Source organism: Anas acuta, chromosome 6 (assembly GCF_963932015.1).
Source record: "Anas acuta chromosome 6, bAnaAcu1.1, whole genome shotgun sequence".
NCBI lineage: Eukaryota > Metazoa > Chordata > Aves > Anseriformes > Anatidae > Anas > Anas acuta.
In genome coordinates this window covers 2,348,040-2,376,039 of record NC_088984.1, presented here as the reverse complement: position 1 = coordinate 2,376,039, position 28,000 = coordinate 2,348,040, and the positions used below count along the sequence as shown (strand labels likewise).

Sequence of the window (28,000 nt, the reverse complement as noted above, 5' to 3'; positions counted from 1 at the left end):
GGAGATGGGGATCGGGGACGGGAGCATCAGCAGGAGCCTCCCTGCCTTCACGAGCAGCCTCCAGCCGGCGGCCAACGCTGATTTAATACTCATGCTTTCTTGATGAATTGTCTCCTAAGTCTGTTTTGAATACTTTCTGCGTGACTAATTAATGCACCGAAATAAATTAAGCTGCCCTGTTAAACTTTACGCTGGGATGTACGAGCAGGCGGCTGGTAGCCACGGCTCTCGCTCGATATTTTATCTAATCTTCGTGCTCTCAAGGACGGGGCACTGCTTGTTATCTAAAAGCCACTTAACTGCGTGAAAACGTGATGTCATGCGTCTCTAAATATCTGCAGGTATTTGTGCTCAGTCTGTTGAGAAACAGGCTGGAATACAGCGAGATGCACGTAATTGCATTCTTCTAATGATAACAAAACCCACTCGAAATTGGCAAGAGATGAAAACCTGCAGCCTCGTATAGGGAATTTTGCTTGAGTAAAGCGTTCTGTAACATTATGCTGGGATAAAACGGCGTGATTCATCGCTGGAAGGACACTCCCATCTGGAGCAGATAGTTAGAAATCATTCGCCATTGACCCTCCTGAGCGCTGGCATCGGCCCCTTGGAGGAGAGGAGAAGCAGCAGGGTAAGGAATCACATTTTGGGAGGCTCTGTGGTGCCCAAGCAGGGTGGGATGCCATTCCTCTCCCTTTTGGCTGCTCTCCCAGACCTGCGGGGAGCTGGGGAGGGGGGAGCCTCTCTGCTTGCCTCTCTGTAACCCCCCTGTGCAGCGACTCGTCTGCGTGTGCGCTCAGGGCTGTCTCCTGCTTGCGTTCGCGCGACCACGGGGCTCTGCTCCTGCCTTTGAATTTACACTTTGCCATCTGCAGATCTTCCTCGTAAAGCAAGGGAGGCTTGTGCGAGGGAGCAGAGCAGCGAAACGATCGGTTGATTTATACATGTGCATACGTATACGTGCGCTTGAAATAGTTTTGCATCTCATTTCTAACGACGCCTGAAAGGAACCTCGGGCTCAGCACAATCTCTGCCCTGCTAAGATCCTAATCTTCCCCCTCTGCCAGGCAGCGGCCAGACGTGCAGCGGGCACGTTTGCTCCATGACGGAGCAGCCTGGCTGCCGCAGGACGGAGCCGGGGCACTTGTGGAGCGCACAACCAGAGCTCCCAGTGCGGGGAGCTAGGAACCGGCCGGCGGAGAGCACCGGGAGGATGTCCCCGGGGTCCCCACTGTGCTGAGGGTGCGATGGGAGCCCCCTGACCCGTGGGGCTGAAAACACATGGTGCAAAGGTACGTCTCTTTTTGTTGTAATCTGCTTTTTCTAACCCTTTTTTTTTCTTTTTAATTATAGTGAAAGAGCGATCTCTTAAGCGTAGAAGTTGGTTCGGTTGACCTACGCTTAGAAAAAATGTGTTTTAATTTAAATGTAAATGTTTTCAGCACCGTGTGCATAACAAACACCAGCCAGACTATTTAAATTCGGGTTACTTACTAGCAGCTCCACTAAAGGTGGAGCAGTGGGGCGAGCCCCTCCTGCCCACGCACAGGGTTTTGCTACAACCGAGTAGAAGTTTCCACCTCCACGGGTGGACCCTGGTGCTGAGGAGCAGGCTGCGGAGTGAGGCTGGCAGCACAGCCCCATCCCATGGGGCTGCAGCAGCTTTACACTGCCCTCAGAGGCTTCTCTGCAGCGTGGATGTGCCAGCCTGCAGGGCTCAGCTCCATGATGCTGAGAACTGAACCCAGGAGACGTGTGTGCCCAAATCCAGGGGCGCTTTGTCTGGGTGCTTTGTGCCATTTGGTGCTGGTTGGGTGATGGAGCGCGTGGATGCACAGTTACGTGTCTGGCATGGACTGCCCTGCTCCCCAGCGCGGGTATTTTGGATGTGGCAGGCGTTACGAGGTGGGGCTGTGATTTCTGAGTGTCCGTGAAATTGTGGTTCTTCACAAATTGTTTTTGAAGTAAAAGCAAATGTAATAATTATATATGGTATGATTCTGCAAAAGAGAGCTGCGTTGCTGATGCAGAAGAAATTCCTATTCTTTACTGCTATTAAAAGCAAAAGAACACCATATCACTATGTAAAAAAATTAGGTTTTTAGAGAAATAATTGTGTTTCCAGTTGTAGCCAAGGCATGCTCTCTTTTCTGCTAAAATATGCTTTATTTGGAGATGATATTGACAGCTTCTTAATGACGGTTGCATTCAATAGTGAAAAGTACATCACTTGCCTATATAATAACACAATATAATGAATATTGTTCTTTCACACAGCTGTGTGATTTCTTTTACGTCCTGGAAACTCTCCCTTAGTAATGGGTACTGATAGAGATAAAATCCTGCACAAATAGTGGCAGTACCTGCAGGAATATCCATCCTGCCTGGTATGTTTTTAGGTGTGTATTTGTTGATTTTGCAGCACTGGATGCCCAAGGCACGCAGGGGTGCTGTGCTTTGTCATTTTTGCCTATGCAAGATTGGTTGTAAGGCCAGGACAAGATTGCTATTTGTTGTAAGGAACAGGTTGTTATCGTAGACTGATCTTCCAGATCAGCAGAGCTGGCTCAATAGATATATTCTCGCAAAAAATGATTATGTCACCTCAGAGAGCTCTTTCTGTGGAAATTAATGGCAAATAATAAAGGTCTCGGTACGAACTGGGCAGAAATCCCCACCAATGTACTTTCAGCAGGATTGTTGTGGAGTTTTTCACTTCTCTCACCACAGGAGCCCTGTGTCGTGGCAGAGGCCACGGCCGCTGTGGTGTCGGGAGGCTGGACGGGCCCTGCCTGCTGCTCTGCTCCTAGGGCTTTGGGGCCACAAGGGTTTCCCATGTTGGTGTTTGGCCTTCTGGGTGACAGCACAGCAGTGCTATCCACCACATAACGGGCACAGGCACTCAGGGAGGGCAGCAGAAGTGAAAACGTGGGTGTTTCTGCCTCAGGAAGCCATGAACTCGCACCCTCCTTGTGTCGCCACAGAGGCCTCGCGAGGGGGTTTCCTCACTGGATCTGCCTTTGCATCGCTGCCGAATGAAGTAAAAAATAAAGCGGGGTAATCGTGGGTGGGTGATCACTGCAGGAATAACAGCCTTTTGGCTCATTAGTGCTGCTCAGAGTGATTCCCAACCCGCCGCCGGTTCATTACGCAGACACCGAGGACAGGCCCTCAGCCGGCCTTCTCCTCTGGTCTGTGGGGCAGGGATGTGCCAGCGGGGAGGGAACCCGACCCCTCAAGTTTCCACTGTTTTTTTTAGGCCAATGCCGACATAAAAAGCTCTGAAACATCGGCCTGGTTGGGATACAGAAGAGGACTTGTTTGCTGTAAATCTAAAACTTTATTTATGCGTCAGCGATCCGCTTGTTTAATTATCTGCCATTCGCACGTTTGATCTTGAGCCTGATTTCCTTGGACTCTCTGGAGTAAAAGGCAAAGAAGTTACCATGTAGTTTAGAAACAGTTCTTCTTGTTTGTTTTCAGTCCCTGCTCATGAGTAGGGTTGGGGTTTTCAAGTGGAAACCCAAGTCTGAATTTCTAGATTTGTCCAAGATTCCCACTGCTGTTAGAAACGGGTCAGCAAGGCTAGCAGGCGGTTTAAAGTGCATTAACATACTCACTGTACTTCCTTCAAGACATTTTTTGATGAACCTGGCCTTGGTAAACTGTAACCCACCCACCCACCCCTTTTCCTGGCCCCCACATCGCATCTAGCGTCTGTCAAATTGATGTGATGGAAAAGGCAGAGCAGCTCACAGAGGTCAACCGAGCCAACGGCAGAGCTCGGGCAATGGTGAACTGTGCAGGAGAGAGTGGAGTGTGCATCGATACGCCTGATCGGTCAGTTCGATAAAACCCAGCAAGACGTATTTAGTGAAAATGAGCTCATTTTCCTTGAAACCAAACGCTTATTTTAATCCTAGGGTGGCTGGATAAAATGTGGCGTATCTGGATTGCTGATAGGCATCTTCCTTTTGTAAGGAGCTATTTACTAAGTGAGAATAGCGCAAAGTAGGTGGTAAGGTAGAATTGCTGTTCCTTCTTTGGCACTGTAGGTAGATTTCTACATGAGACAATACCTTCTTGTGATATAATTAGAAAAGAATGACGTGAACACTAATATATTCCATGCTTATTTCATCGTTTTCTTTATTTTGGATTCGATTATTTCTTTGGGCAGGTAGGTTAGTTTGAATGACAAGGCTGCTTGATGGTTGGAAAGCCTTCTTTCTCTTAAAGAGCTAAAAATCCTTCAGTTTTCCCTTTTTGCTGAGTATTAGAATGGTTGTATCGGTTCTTCTGTGCTGTTCTTCCCCCCCCGTTGAATTTCCCATGTTCTTTGTTGTGGGGTTGACCTACTCACAGAAGAGCGTGGCTCTTATCCCGCAGTCACCATATGCTCCAGCGATGAACACCGCTTTCCGTAAGTGCCAGTATTTGTTCTCCTGTACCTATGCAGTGCTTCGTTGTCTCTAGCACAGCTCTTATAACGCTGGCGTGGAACTGTGAGATGTGTGCATAGAGGAGGAACAGCTTCATCATGGACCGTATATCACTGTTAACTTCTGAAATACTGCTGACAAACATGTACCAAATAAAATCATGACTAATTGCCTGGCGTGTGTTAAAAAGAGAGAAGTTCCTTGTAAATGGTGCTGCCGTTTGGACGCTGTGCAGCTTCATGCCTACGTGACCCATGGTTAATATTCTTCCTCAGTGCAGCAGGGTGTGATCTGGTCGTGGTCCACAGCGCTGCTATTTATTTGGATCGCCGCAGAGCCGAGGCTGCTGTGGGAGGCTCTCTCTGTTGGAAGGGATACTGCAGGTGCACGCAGCAGGAGCTGCGCCTTGTGCCAGGCATTTAGCTGGCTGTAATACGTGGAAAATTCATCATGGGAGTTAAATACTGGGATGTACTTTGAATGAAGATGTGAACTGTCCTGCTTGCTCCTCCACCAGCGTGTATTTCTGAGTGAGCTGTGGCAAGGGCTTGCCTTGGTGCTTTGCCTGGTTTTTATATTAATCAGGGATTGCACTAGATAGAATGGGATGAGAGGAATAGAGTCAAATATAAATAAAAGTTTTATTGCCTCTTTTTTCCTCTTTATATATGAATATAATCAATTATATTCAGATTTGGGGGGGTTGTTTGGCCTCTAGTTCTTTTTCTATACAACTGCCTTTCTTTACCAGAATTACATAAATTTCTGTCATCAAACTCTGTCAGCAGTTCCTTTATATCAGCAAACGTCCTGCTTTTGTGTCTACCTACTTTCATCTCATTAGCTGTCGTGCAGACAAATTGTGGCTTGTAGGTAGCTGACTGCCTGCCTGCCAGCTGACTCCCTGTGTAGCGGAGGTATTTGGCCAGCAAAACATTACTGTAAAAAACATTACTGTAAATATTTCAGCATTAGGCACGTTACAGAATTACTTGGGTTTGTACCGACAGGGGCGTTTCCTTCCTAAGGTCTGCGCTGTGCAACAGGTTAATGAACCGCACTGCTGGGGTTTAGAAATCGGTTTATGGTGCAGTGAAGAAAATATTCTGGAAGACTGGAAGTCATCTAAACCTGGTATTTTGCTGGTGTTTTATACCCAGAAATGCTGAAGGCTGCATACCCATGACCTTGCCTAATTTAGAGCTTATTAGATATGGCTATTAAGTGCCCAAAGACCTTATAAAAATTCCTAATAAGAAAGAAAAAAAATTAAACTTGCATGCCTGAGTTTGGTCATTAGCCTCTGATTTATTGCAGGAACTTTCAAACGCTAGCACAGCAGCGGTTTGTGTATTTTCCCCCTTCAGTAGTAGGAAATTGCTAGCTCCAGCCCCGGCTCCCTTTCGGGGTCATTGTCCCGCTGCTCGTGCAGAGCCTTTCAGATGAAACCGCTTCCCGGGGCGGCTCCGTGCTGCTTTCCAGGACTCGCACTGAAGCGTGGCCAGGGCTGGCTGCTGCTCCTCGTCCCTCAATGCCACGGTGTTCGGCTTGCTGCTGCTGCTGAAGGCAGTGCTTTTCTGCCTGGCTGTGGAGGGAGACACCGGAGACGCTCATTTTGGGAGTTGCATCGGCGGTAGGGTTGTGGGATGTCTGTTTTTACCCAAATAGCTTGTGTCTGCAGTTCTGCTGTGGGAGCTGAGGTGAAGGCGTGCCATAAAGGTGTCTGAAAATAGGTATGGTGGGGAGGAGAAGGGAAACCAACCCAAAATGTTCTTCACTTGAACAGCTGCTTTTCTTCATGTCTGCCAGTTCCACATTTTCATCTGTGTGTTGCTCTGCATTGGCATGTATGATTTTTGAAGCAAACGATGTAGATTCAGCTGTGGTACTCCTCAGATGTTATTTCTGAACAGTCTTGTTTTTAAGCTGATTCGGGCAATTGCTCGTACAGCCCGTTTCCCAAAATAGCGCTGATGCGAGCGGAAACAATGGCTCTTGTCTCTCAAATAATGGGAGTTCTTTATAAAATTTCAGCCTCTTAAGATGTAGTTGGTGCGCGCATCTGTTGCTAAAGTCATACGGTCTCGTTGGCTTCCAGCAGCTTGGTTGCAAAATCCCAAGGAGCAGCAGCTTGGTCTCAGTACCCCAAATAACTCGAACCTTTTCGGCTGTGATCCTCCTTCCTGGAGACTACGTGGCTTCGTTTGGATGTGATAAGGAGAAGCAGCTGAGATGCTGTGATGTGTCGGTGAGTGGTCAGGGGTGAGATGTAGGGTGTTTGGGCTTCTTTTGGGAAAGCTACAGCAGTGCTCACTTTGTTGGAATTGATCAGCCAAGTGTGTTTGGGCAGGATAATCGGCCTGATAGCTCTGAAGTGCAAATGCAGCTGGTTTGGGCTGGAGCCGTATGCGCTGTACAAATACCCACCTTTGGTGGTGTTTGCCTGAGTGCTGTCGGAAGGGGTTTATGGCACTTCTGTAGGTCTAAGTGATAAATAAATAAAACAGGCTGTCTGACTTCTCATAAACAAGGCAAACCTTCATGCAAAGGTGGTTTTGATATGGGTGCCAGTGGGTTTTCACGCCCAGTTTGGCTAATGCTGCTATTGTGGTATTGCAAGTGTCAAAGATAATTTAAACTCCTTTAAATATTTAATGTACTTTGTTTTTCTACATCTACCAAGAGCTTTGTTTTTGTGTAGGCTGATGAGAAAGAGATGTTAAAAGCATTCTCAAACTCTCCTAACCTTGAGCTTTCAGCTGGGGAAGTTTCTTTTCCTAGGATTCTCGGGTTAAGAGAGTCTAAAGCTAACCAAGTAGGGGGCTGGATTTCGCAGAAATCCCTGCTGGTTTAAGAGCATTCTTTCCAGACAAACATTTGGGGCTAAACTGCAGAGGAAACAGATGCCAGCCTGCAGACACCAGGAGCTAATATCTCTCCAGACGCCCTCAAGCCCCCGAGGATGCTTCCCTTGGCCAGGTGAGTGCGGGGCAGCAACAGCGGCTGTCACTGGGGCAGCTCCACGCGGCTTCCAGGCACGTCCAGCTGGGGAATTGATGCTGCTGCATTTCGGAGGGAGAGCATCCGAGGCAGTCAGCTAGAAACAGCATTTTGTGGTGGAGGGAAAAGCTCTAAGGATTACCGCCAGCGCAGAAGATGATCAAGTGTCCTTGTCCCTCGCCTTTTACTTCCTCCGCTAAATGATGAGTGTATGGAAGTGGATCTGTTAGTTGGTCTTTAAAGACTGGAAAGATTTAGGAGTTGTTTTATAAGTGCTTGGCAAGCTGCTATGTAAGTGTGAAAGTTTTTGTTGCTTTATATTGTTCTTCTCAACAAGAGTTTAGCTTGCTTGCTCCAAACTGTACGGTGCTTCAGCATGTGACAGAGTACAGAGGTTTGTGTCTTTAAAACATCTTAAAAATCCTTCCTGTAATTTTCTTAATCTTAACTCATTCCCAGATAAAAAGGGGTTTTAAATATCTGTAGTTTTTGTATGTCAGTATGCTTCAGTCCTAGATCTTTCTCGTTGTTTTTCCGCTTTATCGAGCACATTTCAGGTGAGGCAGCTCTGAGCACTGCTAAACCATCAGATTTCTACCCCCTTAACCACGGGAGACTTTTATCTACACTAAAACACTTCAGCTGGGAATGATGCTGTGTGTAGTTTGGTGTTTGGCTTACAAGGACAGTAGACCTCTGGCTCTCTGGAGCTGATGAAATAAAAATATTTCAGCATGAGCCAGTTTGACAGCAAAACAGCCGGCAGCGTGCGTTGCCTCGAGCAGACCGTGAGCCCCATGCCTGGTGAGACCTGTTCTCCTGTGGTTTGGGTCTTCCCGTGGTTTGTAATTGAATCTTTTCCCTCCTTGCTCTTGCATCAGGCTGCTCCTCTGCCTGTCTCCAGTGCAAAATAGGTGCAGAAATGCCGGGTGACCCTGGGGTGGCTCGGTGCACTGCCTGCTGGTGGGACTGGAGGTGGGAAATCCCTTTGTATGAAGCTGTCAAACGAATGAAAAGTTAAATAACAAATTTGTTTCCCTCACCTTGACTGTCTGGTGCCGTTAAAACTTTTTAGCACTTCTGAGGATATAAAAATGCTTATTTTCTGGCTAGCTTTTAAATGCCTTTTAGTGGATTAGTTTGGATCACATCAACTAAGAGCTTGATCATCTGCCAGCCGCTAGAGTTGGCCCAAAGCTTTGTAAATTAATGAGCTCGAGGCGATTAGGACCGGTCTTGGTGCTTTGGACCCTGCACCAAATTGCTTGCCAGGCAAGGTGTGCAGTGCTGTGAGCCTGGCACCTTTTGTTCTTTTAATTCTTGTACTGTGAGGGTGTTTGGCAGTCAAAATAAATGTGCAAGGCTCTGGCTGTGATGCCAGCGAATGGAAATTATATTGAGGTTCCAGAAACTAGGACCAAGATGGTAACCACCACTTTCTTATAGTGATGCTGCTACAGCTGCTGTGATTCTGACTCGAGGTCGGACCCAACACCATCGTGTGTGTGGTGGGCTTGTCTCTGGTGTCCCATCCCAGGATATGTGATGGGAAGAAGCTCTGAGGTCTCGCAGCAGCTCTTCTGTGTTGCTATCAGGAACGGGAAAGTGTCTTTGATCAAATGCATCTGTACAGCTCTTGCACAGAGCTGAGGAAGGCTGCCCGGACCCGGGGACCCCAGCACATCCCTGCCTTGCTCCTGGCTGTTGGTCGTGGAGGCCAGGCCATTGCCTTTAGTGCCTCCCCTCGAGGAGGCCAGGCTTTGTCTTTACTCTGCTTCCCTCTCTGATCAGCGTCCTGACTGCGTAATTGCTTTCCTGAGATCTCCACAATCCTCTTCTTTCCATGGATGTCTGAAAACGGTTTACATGTGTTGGGTATCGTAAGCTTTCTGGAGGGGGGATTACTTTCAAGGTGATTTGTCTTGAAATGATTGCATGTGCTTTCAGCAGCTGTCAGCAGCATCTGGCAGGGCAGGACCCCCAGTTAGCGGTCTTAGATCTGTCTGATCGCCACTCATTCGTTGGGTTTTTCGCATTATTCTCAAGGATTTCAAGTAAGACTTTAACAGTCCTAAGTACCTGCAGACCTGTGCCAGTTTTGTATTTCTCAGGGCACCACATCCCCAACGTGCCCATAAAAATGGGTTCGTTACTCAGGGCTGAGGCTGTAGCTGCAGCCTCCAGGAGGTCTGAGTGTCTTTGGGCAGTCCTCGGTCTCCCCATCTCCTGGGATTTGGGTCCGTTTCATTGGATTTGTCCAATGTGGGACATTGCTGTGGTCTGTGTGTGATCGTGCATGCAGCAGCTGCTTCTGAAACACCAGAAAAATCACATCCCGTGGGCACACCACGCATGATGTAAGACTTGGCTGTATGGTACAGCACCTTCTGCATCACCTGAAATGCTTTGCTGCTCTGACACTCAACATGAAGCACTAGGACTGCCTAAAACAAGCATCACCACCCTATGCCTGGCGACCTTTTGGAGCAAGGATGCTGCTTTTACCAAGCCTGTGCCTCCAGGGGTGGCATCCTCCACGGGCGATGCTCAGGGAGGTGATAACGGAGTGCACTTGTGCATGCAAAATGCTTTTAAGGTTACGCAGCCACTGCCTGCCTTGAGCAGAGTGGTAAGAAGTGCAGATTGCCTCCCATTCTGACCCGTAATCGTGCTCTTTAAGGTGGTTAAACCCCTGGGTGCCTACGGTCCTCAGGATTGCATTAAGGCCCGAACCATTTCTTGTAATTCAAACCCCATAATAATTCTCCCATCTCCAGCTGGGGTTTTAGGTTACCCCTTCCAGCCCCGTGTCATGTGCTCTGAATTTGGAAGCGGGCTTTGCTGCCTGCTCTGTGCCTGCCCGTGCTTAACTCCAGGTACACTATGTGGTACCCCACGCTGTAGTTTTGTTCCGTGCATCTCGAAGCTGATAATACGATAAGATGGTGGCGGCGTCTTGAATTAAACGTATATATTTCTATTAACCCCGAGGGGAAAGTTGTAAAAATGCTCTTTTGTTTTGCAGCGCAGCGCAGGAAGCTCGTTTTGGCTTCGTTTAACACCACTGCTCAGCTTGGCAGAGAGTCAGAAAGCGAGGTACATGACATCATATCTCTGGCACAGCAGCATGGCTTGGAGCTTCTCTCAGAAGCCAAACCCCTCCGATCATAAATCAAGCGCCGAAATATCTGTGCCATTCTGTCATAGCAAACGGCGGCTGTTTGTCACATTTTTAATTTCTGCTCTTCCGTTTGCAGAAGAAAGGGAAAAATTTCCGAGGGGTCAGGATGATGGGGATCCCTCCTCCGCTGCAGGAGGGCTCGTGGCATGGCCCCAAAGGCTGGGGGGTGTTAAACCAAACCGTAAATCTTCACCAGCAGAAGAACCTGTGCAGCCTTAGCTTTCAGGACTTGTGGCTATTTTCCTTCTAGTTTTAACCTGATTTTTATTTTTATTCGTTAGCTGAAAGAGTATAAAGCAAGCACGTAAACCACTGACTGTTTTGTTCTCCCAGGTGAATGATTTCCACGGCTGCAGTGTGTGCAACATTTGGGTTTTTGTAGTGGGTGAGTGTGGAAGAAACAAATCCCTTGTGAAGGAGTGAGAGCTTTTTTTGCTTTCCTGGTGGTTATACTGGAAGGCTTCAGAGACACACGGGAAATAAATAGAAGAGCAGACTCTATGCTGCTATCTAGTAATTTTTTTCTTTCATTTCTGCACCGTTCTTATCTTGATCAATGCATTTTTTTCCCCTACAAGTGTACGTAGAGTAATAGGTGCCAGGTTGTTCTGGAGGAGTCTGCCCCGGTGCCCGTCTTCCTCATAAACAAAGCAGTGGCAGGAGGAGCGACACCTGATCGGACACGGAAACCTGTCTTCTAATTAATTCCTGCTGCCTCTCACGTGGCTGCACAACTTTATAAGGTGTTCAGAAAGATCCCATTGCCCTGGCCCGGCAGCCTTGGTTACTGCCCGCCTTACCCAGCGCATCTCGGCAGACCGAGATCCCTTCGGTTTCCTGTCCTTCCCTGCACAAAGGTAATTTTCAGAGGCAAAAATAGGAAAGGGGACAGGGTGCTGGGATGATATTTCAAGAATTCAATGAAAATATTGAAGGTGCTCAAGTGCACGGCCTCCGGTCACGTAATCTGAAATCCCCCCCAGCCCCGAGGAGCTGGTGGAGGTACCTAGGAATTACGATAATGCAAAGAAGGACAGAATTTGTTCCCATGACAGCAAGAGGATTTCGGTGATATTATTTACTGAGCTGTAATTAAAAAAAAAAAAAATAATCAGACAAATCTGTTGGGGAGCTCGTGTTGACTTGCTTTGTATTATACTCTCAATTTTTATCATCGTTTTTTAAAATGTCCTTCTTGTCTGGGTAGTTTGAGCTATTAAGAGCTGGTGCACGTTTTCCTAAAAGGAAAATAGAAATTCCTTACACCATTTTTCTTTAGTTAGAATCCCTTCTGTATATCCTAGTAGCTGGTTTTACAGCCAGTGACTTGTGGCATACCTAGAAATTACAGAAATTCAATCAGTCTTTCAGTGCCAGAATTTGTATCTGTTGGTGAGAGTGGTGGGGATGATCGTAGATGCTGTAACCCGTGTTGGAGATCTGATATTCTAGGAGAGGCCACCATTCTCTGTAAGCACCTCGGCCTGATTTATTTTTTCACAAGGTCTCAATACCATATAAAAGAGAGGGTAATTAAAATAGTGCCATGGAAAGCAATTTGGAATTGCCCTCATCAAACGTTTTCTAATGTCCAGCAAGATTTTTGAACATTCAGTCCATCTGCTGGCTAGCTTCTCTGCTGGCTCTGGGGAGTAAGCTTATCATATATTCTTCTTGGCTGATGGAAATACTTTATTTTTTAGTCATCTGTAAAGTCTTTCAAAGATTCAGTTCTTACTAGTGCTTGACTTGGAGTCTTCTTTCTTCTCAGCTAACGGTGTGGACCCAGCTGTAGATGCTGCAGGGTGCAAAGGAGCCCGCAGCCTTTTGGGGCAGCTTCTGAGGGCTTCAGGAGGACTTGGAGACGTAATTTTTTAGTGCTCAGGAACATTTATGCCCGCAGTTTATCTCGCTATCGTTTGCAGATAAGGAAATTGGAGGAGCTGCTTGGCTGCGAACAGGATGATGGAGGAAGGTGCAGTTGCTGGAGCCAGGCAGCACCCCTGCGGCTACCGTCGGCAGGTGATTTTTGGTAGGCTTTTGGGAAAGGTAATGGAATCGCGCAGTTGTGAATGTGTGTGTTGAAGAAACTGGGGAGAGTTTAAACGTGAGGCCATGTGCTCTGGACTTGGGAGCCTCGTAGATGGCAACTGCTAGAAAAGGTCAATTTTTAGAGAAATTAGTAGACGAGGAGCTGTGTACCTCAAAGCCAGAGCAGCGCCTCACGGATCAGACCTGTGCTCCTCGACGAGGTGGGGGTGGGACTGAGAGGGACTCTAATGAAAACCCGTAAATCACGGCGATCCAGCAGCGAAAATGTCAGCCGTGACATAATGCAAGCTGCGCATCGTGGCCCCAGGAACGCCGGATGATTCATGTGTGAAAGTGAAGCAAGTGGGTAAATTGGGGGGGACGCGTTTTGGGAACGACAAGCGCTTGAGCATGCTCGGGAGGTGAGCGTTGAAGGCAGATGAGTCGGAGCATGATTTTTGAGGTATTCTTCAGCTATGCTGCAGATAACATCTCTCCGTTGGCAGACGCTGGAATTACCGCTGATACTCCGTAAACACGCCGTGCCTTGGGAAACTGGACTTTGTAATGCCAAGAGGATGAGATATTTGGATCTAGGCAGGGCAGATGAAGGGAGAAAAGAAGGAGCAGAGAAGTCTGCAGCGAGGAGGGCTCCCGAGGAGGTGGGGGTTTGGTGGAGCGGTGTCTGCAGGTGGGAAGCACACCGAGGTCTGAAGCTAAGCCAAGGACACGGCATTACAGCTTCCCTTTGTGAAGGTGATTGAAGCTTTTCAGCCATCCGTTTTCACCCACAAGTTAGAAAAATAAAGGAATTCAACGCGGCGTGTCCCCCACCCCACCCTGGGGACAGGAGCCAAATAATTAATTGAATTCAAATAACTCTTGCAAGCCTTACGGAGCAAAGGGGGAGTTGTTTGTTTTGGGTTGCGCTGGGTTTTGTTTGTTTGGAGAAGCTATTGAAAACCTTAATGAATAAATGATGCTGGATGGTAGACGTTGTTTACTCTGTGGATTAACCAGACAGCTGAAAGAGCACTAATTGGTCAGTTCTAATTTGGGTTTCTTTTACGTAACCTTAATGAAACGTAGCTTTTCTAATGCTTATACCAAATAAAAAGTGCTCTAATATCTTGGGATGACAGTAGAATAATTGCGTAGAGCTTTATGAGAAAAGTACTTTTGATTTCAGTTTCACATGATAGAAGATACGGAATCGGTTTAATTTTGTTTTGTAATGACTAATGATGGGAATTTCTGCAGAGGCAGGTTTCCTATGATGCCTGTTACAGCCCCTGTGGAGCAAAGGGGGCGGCAGTGCTAACAGCAGAGCAGTGCAAGAGGATGATCTTGTTTATTTTGATGCACAGCCCGGGTTTTGGATGCCAGCTCTTGACTCGTTGTGATGGGGACGAGCACAAAGGTGAACTATTTTTCTATCACAAGGAAAACGGGGCTGGGATGCTTCCTGTGAAGCATGGATGAGGCTGGGCTTGTTGTTTACTAACTCCGATGCGGGTGCTGGCAGCGTGTCGCTGGAAATCGCCCGTTTCCAATTATTTCCAGTTGCCTTGAGGGCTGGCCGCCGACACCAGCAGCCCAGCTTCAGGCTTGCTCTTTGGAAGTGAGCAGAAACGGGTCCCCACGGCGTCCTGACCCTTTTTGTGCCAGGATTTGTGTGTGGGTCGGCAACCCGGGCCTGGCATGAACTCTGGGTGAACCGCCGGGACCGTCTGCACGCGGGCTGGGCTGATGGAAAACCGCCCGGGGTTCATTAGCAGCAGAAACAGCACCTTGGTCTGCAAAAAAAAAAAAACAAAAACAGTGCTGTGGTGTGAATGGGCAAGGCAAGTATGTTGGGAACATCTCACCCATCACGAGGAGCAGGAACAGGCTGATGCTCTCCTTTGCTATCCGTGGGGGGAAAGCTTCAACTTCTCAATTATTTCGTAATAAAACCATCTTCTCTTCCCAACGGTGTTTTTTTGGGGCCGTTCTCCCGGCTTCTACAGACCTCGCGTTGGGGGGATGCTGGGCAGCCTGTGGTTCAGTGCCTAATCTAGCATGTCAAATGTGCGGGGTGATGCGCGATAAGAGCTGTCACACGCAGCTCTGAAGATCTGAGGGCGAGGGCAGGAGCGGACCGAGGACACAATGGTGCAGATTGATGTATGGCTTTATTAAAGCACAGTTTGTTGCACTACGGACAGGCATTTCAGCTCATTCTTTAGCAGCAATGTCTTCTGCAGTGGTTAATCCCGCACTGATGCCCCTGTCCTTGGCAGCTCTTATCAGCAAAAGTTGTTACTTGTTGTCGGCACTGTCAGTACAAAACTGCTGCACCTAACCCTGCCAGAGAGCAGAAAAAAATAAGTGTCTTTTCTTTGAAGATCTCTCTTTTTTTTTTTTTTTTTCCCCAATTAGATTTTGGGATGCCACTAAGCTGTTTTTTTAATTCTGCCTGAGCATGCTCGGTTAATTGGGCAGAGCTCATTTTGTTGATCGGGTTTTGGTGCCTTGGCTCTCCGCTCTGGTCTCTCCCCAATTATTCCGTGTCACCGTCTCCTCTCGCAGCCAGATCTGTAATCCCACCCGTCCGAAACCGACGGCCTTGTTTGAGACCTGTTTTCCCCCAAATCCTCCCAGCCATTCTCTTGCAATTTTTTACAGCCTGAATTTTCTGTGGCTGGAGCACAAACAAACTGCTCTGTGAGTTTATCCAGGACTGGCCTCAGGCTAAGCCGTCCTGCCTTTGATCTTTTAAAAACACTGAGCTTGTGCTGACGGTTTTCCTGGTCCCTAGATTGTCCCGATTCCCCAGACTTAATAAAAATGTAACCTGAAGAGCCCAGCGGGATAAGCTGATCCTTTTAAAACTCCTGTGTCTATATGCTAGCCAGGTACCTGGAAAACTGTTTTAGTGAAGAGTTTCACGTCTGGGTTGCGGATTAGATCATTACCAGCTCTGTTGTGTGGGATACACACTCCTCTTTGGTTTGGTTCCCCCTCTTATAATTTTATCATTTGCGTTTTGCAGACTTAAGAGAAATTTTGGTCTTCTCATGTGTCTCATTATGCTTCAGAAAATGCCTTAATATTGTAAACTTTATTGGCCATTGTTATTTCACTTGTCTCACTCACTTTCCTTTATTATTAGTGGGAAAATCCCAGGATTTCTGTGCTCATGCATGGTTTCCTTCTCCGCCTGCATGGAGCCGGGCTGTCTGGGGCTCGTGTGTGTCGAGGTCAGCCCCTGCTCGCTGCCACCACTGCAGCGGATGTCCCCACACTGTAACCCATCACAGAGCAGCGGGGCCACCCCAAATTGGGCCAAATCCATTGATTTCAGGGTCTGCTGCCCATCCTGCCTCTGTGGCATGCCCTGCAAAAAAATGCAGCATAGATCTCACAGTGATTTATTGGATCTTCCCTGCCCGTCTTTCTAATTCAGGACTGGTGTGATAGTCACAGGCTTGAATATTACATCTAATTAAAAATAAAATAGCTGTGGCCCTGCGCCACTGGGTGGTGTATGTGGCGGAGCGAAATGGGAGTGAATTATGTCTCACTTTGCATTTCTCGCCTCCTCAGTTTGACAGATTTTAATTTCCATAAATTGCGTTTTCTCTTATGAAGATTATGGCCTGCCTGAATTTTAATCTCTCTTTTTTTTTTTTTTCCTTCTGTGCCTAATACTGAGTATCTGAAATATGCAAGTAAAATGTATCTACTTCAGTTTTCTTCTGCATTAACATGAAGCCAAGCTATTCTCTGGGGATGTGTGAGTATAAGCAAAGTTTTACTACAGCTCATTAAAACAGCTGCACCTAGGTCAGGTGTTTGTACAGGTCCAAAGAAAACGCCAGACTTGTTGTCAGACTGAAAGTGGAAGCAGTGAGGGTCGTCTAACGAAGATGTCTTGCTACCGTGTCTCGTTAAAGATGGGATTGCATCAGGGAAGAGGGTGGGAGAGGGAACATATTGCACCCCCTGCACTGCCCCAGGACGCGGGCTTTTAGCTCAATGAACGGCAGGCTTTGTAATTAGCAGCAAGGAGATTAGATTGTCCATGTTTCTGGGAGTAATTTGAGCACTAATTGTGTTTGATTGTTTAATTACTCTTGCTTACTGGGATGGAGGAGAGGCAGTGAACACTTCACAAGAGCTCCTATGGGTTCTTCAGGCAGAAGTTGCGTGCGCCTTGCTGCATCCCGGAGCATCGGGAGGCTGGCGTGGATTCAGCCATTCCCAAGGCTGAACTGGAAAGAAAATCTCTAAAATTCAGGTGTAAAGAAGCTTAACCGGGGTGCTGGTGCAGATTTGTGCATGGTGGGAAGACCACAGCCAGCGGAGCCTCTGGAATGGCTGCCCAGGATCCCACACAGCTGCTGAAGCTTCAGCTCACGTTTGTCTTTGGACAGTGGTAACATTGCATGGACAGAGGCCTGGGTTTAGTTTTTGGAGCAGTGGAGAGATAACTCTTGCAGGAGCTGGGAAAGTCACTCAGGTAACGTGCCCGAGGAGCAATTAATTACTTGCCTGCACCCAGGAGCAGATCTTCCAGCATCTCCCTGCGTGTAGCTCCTTCGGCTTCGTGTACTGCCCATAAATAATCGTCCTAGCACGGCGTGGTGTGGGTTGCCACAGCTGCCCTTGCACGTGCGGTGCTTGTGGTGTGGTTTCTGTGATTTCTCACAGATGTTGCTGCTTTGGCACACTGGGCTTTGTACCTTGGGGCTGACACGTCTCACTGCCGAGAGGGAGCTTTCATTTGCTCCTGCTTTTCTATTTATCTGGAGGCAAAAATGCTGCAGACACCCACCTGGGGGGGACCTGACCATGGAGGAAAACCCCAGAAATGCCCACAAATCGGGGATTCCTTCATGCCTGAGTACTTGTATGGGGAGATTTGGTGTTTATAAGGAGCTGCAGCAGTGCCTTGCTGCTCCTGGCCTCTGGTGGAGGCCAGTTAGGAGATATCTACCTCTAGCTACCTGGATATCTAACCTGTGAGGACAAAGACGTCCTCGCAATCAGCTGTGGCCTCCAACAATGCGTCTGCCCCAGAGCCGGAGGCCTGGCGCTGGGTTTTGGGGCCGGGGACCTCCCATTGTCTGCGGCGAGGTGCCGGCGAGGCCGACATGCCGCCTCCCTAATGAGACCTGACACACGGGGCCATCGGGCTGCTGCTTAGGGAATCCAGCGGGTAATTTCCCCAGCGGCGTGTCAGGGCAGAGGGCAGGAAGAAGTAATCCTGCTGCGGAGCGGGCCGAGGATGCCTTTCCGTCTGAAAGGTGCTGCTGAAGCTGGAAAGATTGAGTTAACTGGGGCTTCTGTGTCAGTGCCCCAGGCCTTTTGTAAACAGACTGTATGATCTAAATGCCATGCGACTATTTCCCCTAACCACGGCCCGGTATCAAATTCAGACCGGGCCTCGCCATTTGCTGTTAGGCCACTGCGTGCACGCTGCTAAATCTGGAGGGGAGCGGAGTTAATTCGGCAGAAAAAATGTGGCACCGTGTGCTGAAGAGCAAGGAGGCAGCTCAGCGATGGCTGGTGCAGCAGCTAAAGCCATTTGGGAAAGTATTTTTGTCCAACATTTGGTGATTTTTGGCTGGAAGCCATGAACTAAGAGGGTCTTGTTGGAGAGGGAAACTGTCTTCGTGTCCTTAATATGGAATTTCGTAGGGCTCGCAGGCTTTACAAATAGAAGCCATCTTTCTAGAGAAAATATCAGTTTAGAGGGGGTAAGAAAGGATAACTGAAAACTGGTTTGGATCCAAAGTTTGCAGGTTTTAAGTAAAAGAGTTGCATCCATAATGACTCATATCTTTCCTTTAAAAATGAAAAGAAAATGATAATTTTTATTCATGTGTGTGTAAAAACAGAGGGAATGAGTGCGAGCAGTAATTACTGATCCACTGATTTTATTTAAAATTATTTTTTGGTATTCCACTCTCCATGAAATATCAGCATTACCTTAAATACCAACAAACATTTCCTCAGCCAGACGTAGCATATTCGTATGTGCATTTTGCCCAAAGGACAGAACTTTTATCCATGTCTACGTACCCAAAGTATTGGTAAAATATTGAGTATTCAGATTTCTGACAACAGGTACTTCTATCTATGCCTGGGTATCTCCGTTCACGCTATGTGTGTGTGTATTTGTGTAACAACCCGCTATAAAATGCTTGCTGTGTCTGCAACAGTGGCAGGTGTTTTGTTAAATAACCAATATCAACTTCAGCAACTCTTCTCCTCAGGAATTTTTGTATTTATTTATTTTTTTTAAATTCCTTTCCTATAATTAAATCTGTTTCAAACATGCAGAATGGAGGTGGGTAAATGAATTCTCTCTATTTATTTGTGGTTCTCGCAGCTCCTCGGAAGTGGTGCTGGCAATTAAGCTATTTGATTACAAGAGGCACGGCTGGGGTATTTTTAGCGTGCAGCTGGAGGATTTCTGCCTCCCTTTCACACAGGACTAACAACCACTTGTCCCCTGGTTCTGACAGCTAGGCAAGTTCCAACAGCTACGTGGAAATTTGGCTGAATAAGCAGCTGGTGCCAGAAAATAAGGAGCTCGTGTGATGGAGGGACAACTGGTGTCCTCAGCTGGCAGACTTTGAGCAGTGCTATGGGTACAGACACCTTTTGTGACCATGCTGGGGAAACCAAATAAATTGTTTTTTGTATTATATGTGAGAGGACTCAGCTACGGAGCCTAAACACATCTCGTTTGCTTGCGCTATGTGGTGTGTGACTTGTATTACACGTAGATATGTGCCCCGAAAGCAAAACCAGGCAGAGTGGAGCACACCCACTTGATGCCATTGCTTGTGCACTTGATGCTCCATCTCCTCCCGTTGCTTTCGGCTCAGAGCCATCAGGACATGTGGTGATTTAGCTCCAGGTCAGGGTGTATTTGGGCACGAGGAGCTCAGAAACACAACTAGCCCTAAATGCAGGCAGGTAGCCCCCTGCCCTGCTGGGGTGAGCTCCGGCTGGCTTTGCTGGGGCTCTTTCTGAGACCACACAGGCAGCCACCCGTCCTCGTTCTCTTTGCTTTCATGTGGCTGGGAGAGGCTCGTTATATTTCCTTTCTGTTTCTAATCAGGATTTCATTTTCCCCCGGCTGATGCACATCTGTGGAGTAGACCCGATGGAAACGGGCATTTCCTCCTCTGAAAGGTTAAAACAACAGCAGTTAACGCACCGCACTAAGTGCTATCTGCTTCCGTCAGTATTTTTATGGATTTCATGGTGTTTTAATAACGGGGCTGTTTGCAGAGGGGAGCCAAACCCAACGACAGGCCCCCAGTAGCCATTGTGCTGCTGGTCCCACACGGGCCTCGAGCGAGGAGCAAATCCTTCACCACCAGGCAAAGGCCTGGAGGCAGCAGTGGGAGGTTTCATGGCCACTGAATCTCCTCTCCCCCCAAAAATGTTTGATTTATGCAATAACATTAAATAATTAGTACATAAATAATGTCCCCTGGGCTCACTGAAGGCCTGCCCTTCACAGCTTCCCCTGGTGAGGAGAGGGCTGGGCAGGGCCATGTCCTGAAGAGGAGCCGAGGTAATCGCAGGATGGTTGAGGCTGAAGGCACCACTGGATCCATCAGGCCAACCAGTGGGCCCATCCATCCTGCTCGAGCAGGGCAACCTACAGCAGGACCACGTCCAGGTGGCTCCTGAGCCTCTCTTGCAGGCCGGGGGCTGGTGGGAGCAGCCTGTTTTTGGCACGGTGGGGTTGCTCTGTCCACGCCATCTCCTCACTTTTGTGTTTTGCTGTCCCTAGGTGAGCTTTCTGCCCGCTGCCGCACTCCCAGGGCCACCGCATGAGCACGGCCTCGGCGGGCGATGGCCTCGCAGCCCAGGCTGGCCCGCGTCCTGCTGCTCGGCCTCGTGGCCGGCTGGCTGAGGGCCGCACAGCCCCGGGACTTCACGGTGAAGGACATCGTCTACCTCCACCCCTCCAGTAAGCACGGACCTTTGCTTCCCAAGGGCTCCTGGTTTGCTGTGTTTTTTTTTGCTTCAAGGGTTTCTGGCCACCTCAGCCACCCGGCACATCGATAGTTGTGAGCAAGAGTCAAATGTGGCCATGAGCAACTGTGGCACAAACTGTTCACAACTTTATTTCCGTGACTGCCTGAAATAGTGATACAGCAGTGTTAGGCATCCTCAGGTCTTCCATGGACTGTCCTTTTAATAGTTGGTTTGTTCACGTACAAGCTTCGATTTAATTCCACGAGAGTGCTAGCAGAGCTGTGCCTGCCATCTGTTCCCAGAGAAAACTTGTCCTTTCAGAATTTGGCTGGGAATTTTATACTCTACACAGGCAAAATGAAATGCTTATACAGTTACGCCCATAACCATGACCTGCTAACTGTCCAGGGTGAGACGCGTGAGTTTAATCAGTGCTGTAGCCTTGTTCCACCCTGGGCTATTCCTTTAGGGCAGCAGCAACCCACCTGAGGAGACTGGGGAAAGGACAGCTGACAATTAGTGAGTCCTTCTGCATGACAAAGGACACCTCTGGTACCCAAACGGGGTCCGGCCAACACCACTGTGCTCCAGGGGTGGGCAAGGGAAGGCAGTGAGGAGGAGTGAGATGTGGCTCACGAGGCTTCAGAGGCTCAGCTTGCTTCGCCTCGTGAAGATAAATGTGACCCAGTCCCCATTTGGCTTCTGAGATGGTGGCAGCGTCTTGAAGACGTATTGAATGTGCTACAGAAACCCTGCCAGGAGACCGCTTAAGAAGCTGGGCTCTTCGTTAGGTGCGATAATCAAGGATGGAGGCTACTGTTAATGACTGAAGGTTCAGCAGATTGATATTTTTTCCCTTTGGGGACATCAGCCTGCCTTCAAAAGTGGTCATTCATTTCCTCGGTGGGACAGTGTCCAGGAGCGTTTAATCCATCTGATACCACGTTATCAGCACTGGTAGAGTAACAGTACTGGATGAGAGCTCTGAAACCAAGAGAACAAACACTCCTTGCTCTCATTAGTACCCTTTGAAGTGGGTAGTAGGCATTTTTCCTGGGTAAACACGGCCGAACAGAGTCCTTATTGCAGGCGTACGTGCCCTCCTGATGCTGCTGGTGGTGGCAGGGCTCTTACAAATCAGGACCAGCTCCTGGTGAAGTTGACAGCTATATTGGTAGTAAGATTTATCCGAAAAGAAGGAATGTTGTCCTGTGCCTTTGAAAAGCAGAACCGGATTAATTGGGTCATTTTCACTGAATATACTTTATTCCTTTCAGCCACGCCATTTCCTCACGGATTTAAATGCTTCACCTGCGAAAAGGCAGCAGATAATTATGAATGCAACCGCTGGGCTCCGGATGTCTATTGTCCAAGAGGTAAGCAGCCACACGCTGGTGTTACCCTACCTTGCACCACCTGCTCGATGCCCCGGCCGCGGGGACAGCGCTGAGCTGTTCTTCCCTCTGCATACTGCAACGCCGGCGGTCGCTGCTCCTGTTTGTGAGCCTCCTCTAGGTGAAAGACGTGTAAGTGATATAAATAATCCCTTAAGCTTTTCTGTCCCGTTGCAGTGGGTGAAGTTTAGGACTTTCATCCACCCCCCGTCCTCCTCCAGCTCGGTTACACATTGAATCAGGCTGACGTTTGTTTAAGGGTTGTATTTCTTTTACTGGTGTGTGTATGGGAACTGCTTTGTTCAGTTCCCTCCCTTATGGCACCAGGCCCCACCTCACTGACACACCTCAGGGTAGCTGAAACCGCCTCTTTTTGGTTGTCATCGAGATCTTTGCAGTGTTTTGGGTTATTAACTCCCATCACTCTGAAGGCGAGGACGTCTCAAGGCGTTGGGTGCCTGTATCCAACAACCAGGTATCAGCAAGCTCCCTCACCTTGCTGAGACCCTCAGGAGACATTAAGGTTTTTCCCAGCCCCTGAGAGAGCCCTTTCACAACCAAGGACATGGGAACCGTGCTGGGGACACAGCTGTCCCCATGGCAGCGGGATGCTGCCTGGGTCACCCCTCTGCTGGTGCCTTCTCCAGGCTCAGCACCACTGCTCTGCCTCTATCTGGCACCTCTCTGGTCTCTTGGGGGATATTACGAGTGTCCTCACAAACAATATTTATCTTGGAAAGGAAAAAGACAGTAGCTTGAATTCCAGACTAACCAGCTGTGTTTGCAGCCTGTGTCAGAGAGCTTTATCTGCTTGAGAATTTATTTGCTTAAAGAGCTCAAATTGGTACAACATCAACAATAATAAAACGATCGGGCTGGTTGGCACCAGATGAGACCAATATTCCCGGACACTCCCTGTTTTGACAACAGTAGGTGGTATTTGGGGTGATTAATGACGATGTTACCCGCACACAAGCCTGTAGCTTGTGTAAGGAGACAGGCGTGACTCCGAGGCCTGCGTTTAGCAATAACCAGCAGAACTGACTTGACCAAAAACTGTTAATCTGGAAAGAGAAGTTCGTGCTTAATAGCTGTCAGGGGAGGGGAACACCCTGCTTTGCTGAGGGATGTTAGGGATGGGAACGGGCGAGCTGCGAACCTGGGGCTACCTGTGGGCTCCAGGTCAGAGGGCTGCTTATCTCCTGAAACCACGTGTAGGACATGAGGGGTACCACATTTTAGGTAGGACAAAAATTTATTACACTGGAAAGTTAAAGCAGGAATCCCTGTACTGAGCAGAGACTGGGAGAAGCACTTCCTAGAAGACAGGCCTCCTGCTGTGCATTAGCCTTGTTTGCTGGCATTTATGAGCTTCAGCTCAAGCAGAAACTGTTAGTGATCTGATTTGTATGGGAATACTGCACTTAGTGCTCCCAGTCCTCTATCTTTGGACATCCTGCAGGTGGGCCAGCAACTTGTGCAATGGGCGATCACCCCTGCAGCGGTGCTGATGCTCCAGCCACCGAACGCAGCAGCCAAAAATGCTGTCAGAGGTGGCAGTTTGGGAAGCTGGCTCCCACAAGCCAACGTGCTGCTGTGGGCCACGTGCAGTACCAGGTCTGGTGTTTCTGTACCCAGCTCAAAGCAGAAAGGGCAAACTTCTCTCGCTGGGCACATCCCAGCCCTGCTGGCTTGCTTAAATTTAGCCTGGCTGTCTGGGACCTGACTCACCTTTTTAGAGCAAGCTGCCTGCAGTACTACGGTGCTTAAGAGCACCACCTTTCATGCTGTAATATCTTGGTTGAATTGCTCTGAATTTCTGTTCTTTTAGGTAATAAAAATGTACAGGAGTTGGTCCCATGGGGTCCCCCTCTGTCCCCAACCCCAGAGCAGTACCTGTGGGTTAGGCATTGTGCAGGGGAACAGACACATCTCCAAGATGGTTTCACTATATTTGCTAAAATACATGGTATCTGTTAACCTAGACATGCTTGGAAACAAGAAAGAAACCACCTTGAAAGACTTACAGGTTGCTAGAAGCTTTATTTGTTCCATCTGGGCCCTGAGAATTCATCAGAGAAGTGAGAACTGTTACTGTGATTCTCCAACGAGTGTGTTGCTTTAGTTTGTCTGTAACTTACAGACCCACGTTGCTGTTGGGAACAAATCTTTGAGTTCCAGGGTGCTTTGGGTTTGGGTCAGAGCTCGCATTGTGCATTCAGTGACATCTATGTATTGTAATAAATACAACAAGATTCTCTTCTTTGAAATACTAAGGTTTCTTTCCTGTTTCTTCTTACATGTAGACTATCAAAAGCCTCGAATTTGTCAGGTAAACGCATTTTTCTGTGCTTTCTAGGTACGAGGTACTGCTTCAGCCAACACATGATGAAAGTTACCGGGGAAAGCGTATCCGTCACCAAGCGCTGTGTGCCACTGGAGGACTGTCTGTCTACTGGATGCACATACGTAAAGCACGAGGAATACAAGGTGAGGAGAATTGCCTTTTCCTTGTATAAATGCTGGGCAGAATCTGCCTGGCCCCTGTCGGGAGTCCGACTGGTTGGGTGGGTAACTCAGCCTCGTCAGAGATGGAGTTTCTGTTCTTAACGAGCTCCAGCTCATTTCCATTTGTTAGGGAGACAAAGGAATAGCCTCTCCCAGAACAAAAGCATAATCTCTGTAAATAAGTGTCCTGGCAGCAGCTCAGAGGAGAAAACCGCTCCCCTCTGCCGGGAAGTGGGAAGTGCTCTGCGTGGTGCTGCAGCCTCTGCTCCGTGACCCTCCCCGGCCTTCTGCCTGACATGGTCAGGGGAAAGCCCCCAGCCCTCAGCAGCAGAGGTTTGTGTCTGAACAGAACGGTTATGCATAAAAGATGTTTCTGAAGGTCGATATTCAACCTTCCCAAACTTCTCCAGTGGGTTAAAATCAAAAGCTTTCTGGATGCTCAGGCACTCTGCAGTCCCTTCTGTGCTTTTCACGTACTCATCTTGGTGCTCTCGGCCTCTGGTGCAGTGCGTTAGTGGCCTTCTTGCTCTGAATCTATGTTCTCCATCAGGAAAATATTGCAGCTGGGCTTTCCTGTCCCCAGGGAGCAGAGCTGCAGGCGGGCAGTGCTTGTGGACTGCCACGAGAAGCGTCTCAGCCCAGTGCCTGCATAAAAGGTGAAGGCAACAACAAAAAAATCTGAGAAGATGGGAATAGTTGCCCGTTTCTTTGAGTTCTGGCTCTGCTTCTGCAAAACAGCATTGCTTTTCCCATGGAATTAATTATTATTATTATTATTATTATTATTATTATTATTATTATTATTATTATTATTATTATTATTATTATTATTATTATTTTAGTGGGGAGAAAAGAAAAATAAGCTCTTCACTGGCTAGTGCAGAGAACACCCTGCATTGTTCCTGCACAGGTAGAAGAGCTTGTTGAATTGTTCTCGAACTCGATGGGCTTAAAAGAAACAAACAAACAAAAAAAAATCATTATGGAGACCGTGCTGATTTGCAAATGTCACAATTTCCTGTCTGTCTTTATTCAGTGGCAGTGGTATTTCCCAAATAACCGAGTTGACACCTCCTTTCTTTCAGGTATGCACTTCCTGCTGCGAAGGCAGCATCTGTAATTTGCCTCTCCCGAGGAACACAACGGATGCCGTGTTCACGACCCTGTCCCCCCTCAGCAGCACAAAAGGACTTTCCTGTCCCATAACGCTGACAGCCGCGTGCCTCTTGTTGGGGTTCCTGTCGTAGCATCGCCTTGTGCTGCTCCACGTGGCACACAAGCATGAGGATGCAGCCTCCTCACACGTGCTCAGGATCTGCTCCCTGGAGCTGTCTTTGAAAAACTGACTTTTGTTAGCGGTGAACTGGTGATCCTGGTATGTAGATGAATTTGAAGGGGGTAAAAAAACACAAAACAAAACACGTTTCTTTACCGTTTTCTGAAGAAACTCATGCAAAACGTGTCCAGAATTAAGGCTTAGACTGACGCATACCACTTTTCTAAATGTTTGTCTTTTCTCCAAGATTATTATTTTTCATTTAGAAGTACTCCATCGCTGCCACCTCCTGTTGTCACCACTTCCTCAGTTGAAACTTTCTCGGTTTCATCATTTGGCGCAGCAATGGCTCCAGTTAGCCCGTTTTGAGAACAGGCAGTAAATCACATAGAGCTGCTCTGCCTCTGCAGGCTCCATCTCCTCTCCTGCCCTCTCTTCTCCTCCCCTTGGAGGGGGAACAAGCCATGTGCTGCAAGGGGCAGTCTGGACAAGGGGACACACGGTTACTGCGCGGGAGAGGCTGGATCCTGAACAGTTTGTCTCGTTTTGTGGACACGCTGCCACTGCAGAGTGTGGGATAGCACTGGCTGCAGCTCTGTGTTGGTGACCTGTGCTTCTGCTTTTGTTTGGACATCGTGTATGCAATATTTATTTTTGTATGTTGAGTAGGCTCTAAGTGTTTAAACAATACTTAACACAGTTATTGCCAGGAAAAAAAAAGGTTGTTTTGCAAGTGGGTAAGCCTGTAGTATATAAATTATCATAAATATATATATATATATATAAATATATATAATGTTTTGCATCACTTTTGAAAAAGAATCGACTTTGTTTTGCAAGGTCAGTTATAAAAACAGGGTGTCCGTGGACTTCTTTTAAAGCTAAACAATTATTATTATTTTTTTTTATTTAAAGAACACCACCATAATCATAAATTCTTCTTTGGGCTAATTTTGGCTAGTTGTGCTCCAAGGTAACTTGGGCATTTTGATGCGAGATAAGTATTTTTAAAATTTCCATGTATACTTATTGTCAAAATTGAACTTTGAGCACTGGTTCTTCCTTTTTTTTTTTTTTTTTTTTTTTTTTAACCTTTTGCATATAAAACTAATCTTTTGAGGCCAGCCTAGCTGCTGGCACTCAATTCCTTGCATTTTGAAGTCCTTTCAGTGCTCCTGTGACTTGCTCACAGCTCTCTAGTGTTAAGGGGGTAGTTGCAATCTGCTATTTTATGCCAGTTAGACTGACCTTGGAGACCCTGAAAAAAAAAATAATCAGCCCTGCTGTGCCCTCCTGTGCCAGCTCTCGGGAGCAGAGCTGGGGGCTGGCTGCTGGCAGAGCCGCTTGCTGCGTGTGCCTTGGGAGGAGGACACAGGGGACGAGTTCTCCCGCTGAGATTTAAATATTTATTAATTACTATTATCCTGCAGAACTGGAGCTGAAGTTGGGAATGTGCTTCAGCTGTTGCGGTGGGTGGTATTTGCCCCATCCTGTGCAGGTGCTGGTTGTTCAGCAGCAGGATTTGTAACCTAACTCTCCCAACCTACCCTAACCTGTGCTACGGTGACTCCAAACCTGCTGCCTGTAACCACGTGGACCATGCTGCACGAGGGGCATTTTCCTTCCCAGGGAGCTGGAGGAGCACTGCCACCACGCAAGGAGGTGCCACCACGGAGGTGACACATCTGCCACTGCCAGCTGCGTGATGAGAGGCACGTAGCCACCTACTACCCAGAGCATCTGGTGGAAAGCTGCCTTCATTCTGTCCTCGGGCAGACCAGAGACATTTTGGGGTACCTGGTGGTGCTCCCTGCCCACAAAGGCTGCAACTCCACCGATCCAGGTCATACATCAGCACTACAGGGGTGTTAGAGCAAGCTGGGTACTTCAGCTCCCTTTGCAGTCAGTGAAGGATAAGGTGGCCTTCTTCATATGCTAAAGTGGGGGCAAATTCAGCTGTGGCACATGATAGGACTGAAAAGAGCAGGTCCAGGGGATGGAGAAGAAGCTGAGACCCTGCACATGACTCTCCCCCCGTCGGGGGTCTCTTAGAGCATTTATTGCTGAGCTGCACCGTATTTATTGTCAGGCTCTAGATAGATTCTTTTTAAAGGTCTAATTTTTTTTTAACTATTGTAAATGCTGTACATTTGTATAAATAAATGTTTTAAATCTTCTG

At 47.9% G+C, this 28,000-nt stretch overlaps 1 protein-coding gene across 2 annotated transcripts; it reads left to right on the top strand.

Moving 5' to 3' along the window:
* On the top strand, positions 1–28,000 carry LYPD6 (LY6/PLAUR domain containing 6). 2 transcript variants are annotated; one of them, XM_068686997.1, is made up of 6 exons: positions 1–631; positions 1,068–1,292; positions 20,456–20,635; positions 21,921–22,019; positions 24,397–24,527; positions 25,631–28,000. In XM_068686997.1, the coding sequence occupies exons 3-6, from the start codon at positions 20,518–20,520 to the stop codon at positions 25,790–25,792; spliced, it is 510 nt and encodes a 169-aa protein (XP_068543098.1). In that variant the 5' UTR covers positions 1–631; positions 1,068–1,292; positions 20,456–20,517; the 3' UTR covers positions 25,793–28,000. The 2 variants fall into 2 exon arrangements, with proteins under 2 accessions (XP_068543098.1, XP_068543099.1); XM_068686998.1 differs by lacking the exons at positions 1–631; positions 1,068–1,292 and adding an exon at positions 6,550–6,690.

What these genes read in the sequence shown, in the direction of transcription:
- LYPD6 (XM_068686997.1), top strand. Translation starts at nt 20,518, where the DNA reads ATGGCCTCGCAGCCCAGGCTGGCCCGCGTCCTGCTGCTCGGCCTCGTG. An exon ending in GGATGTCTATTGTCCAAGAG is followed by an intron (nt 22,020 to 24,396) that starts GTAAGCAGCCAC and finishes TGTGCTTTCTAG; the next exon opens with GTACGAGGTACTGCTTCAGC. An exon ending in TAAAGCACGAGGAATACAAG is followed by an intron (nt 24,528 to 25,630) that starts GTGAGGAGAATT and finishes CCTTTCTTTCAG; the next exon opens with GTATGCACTTCCTGCTGCGA.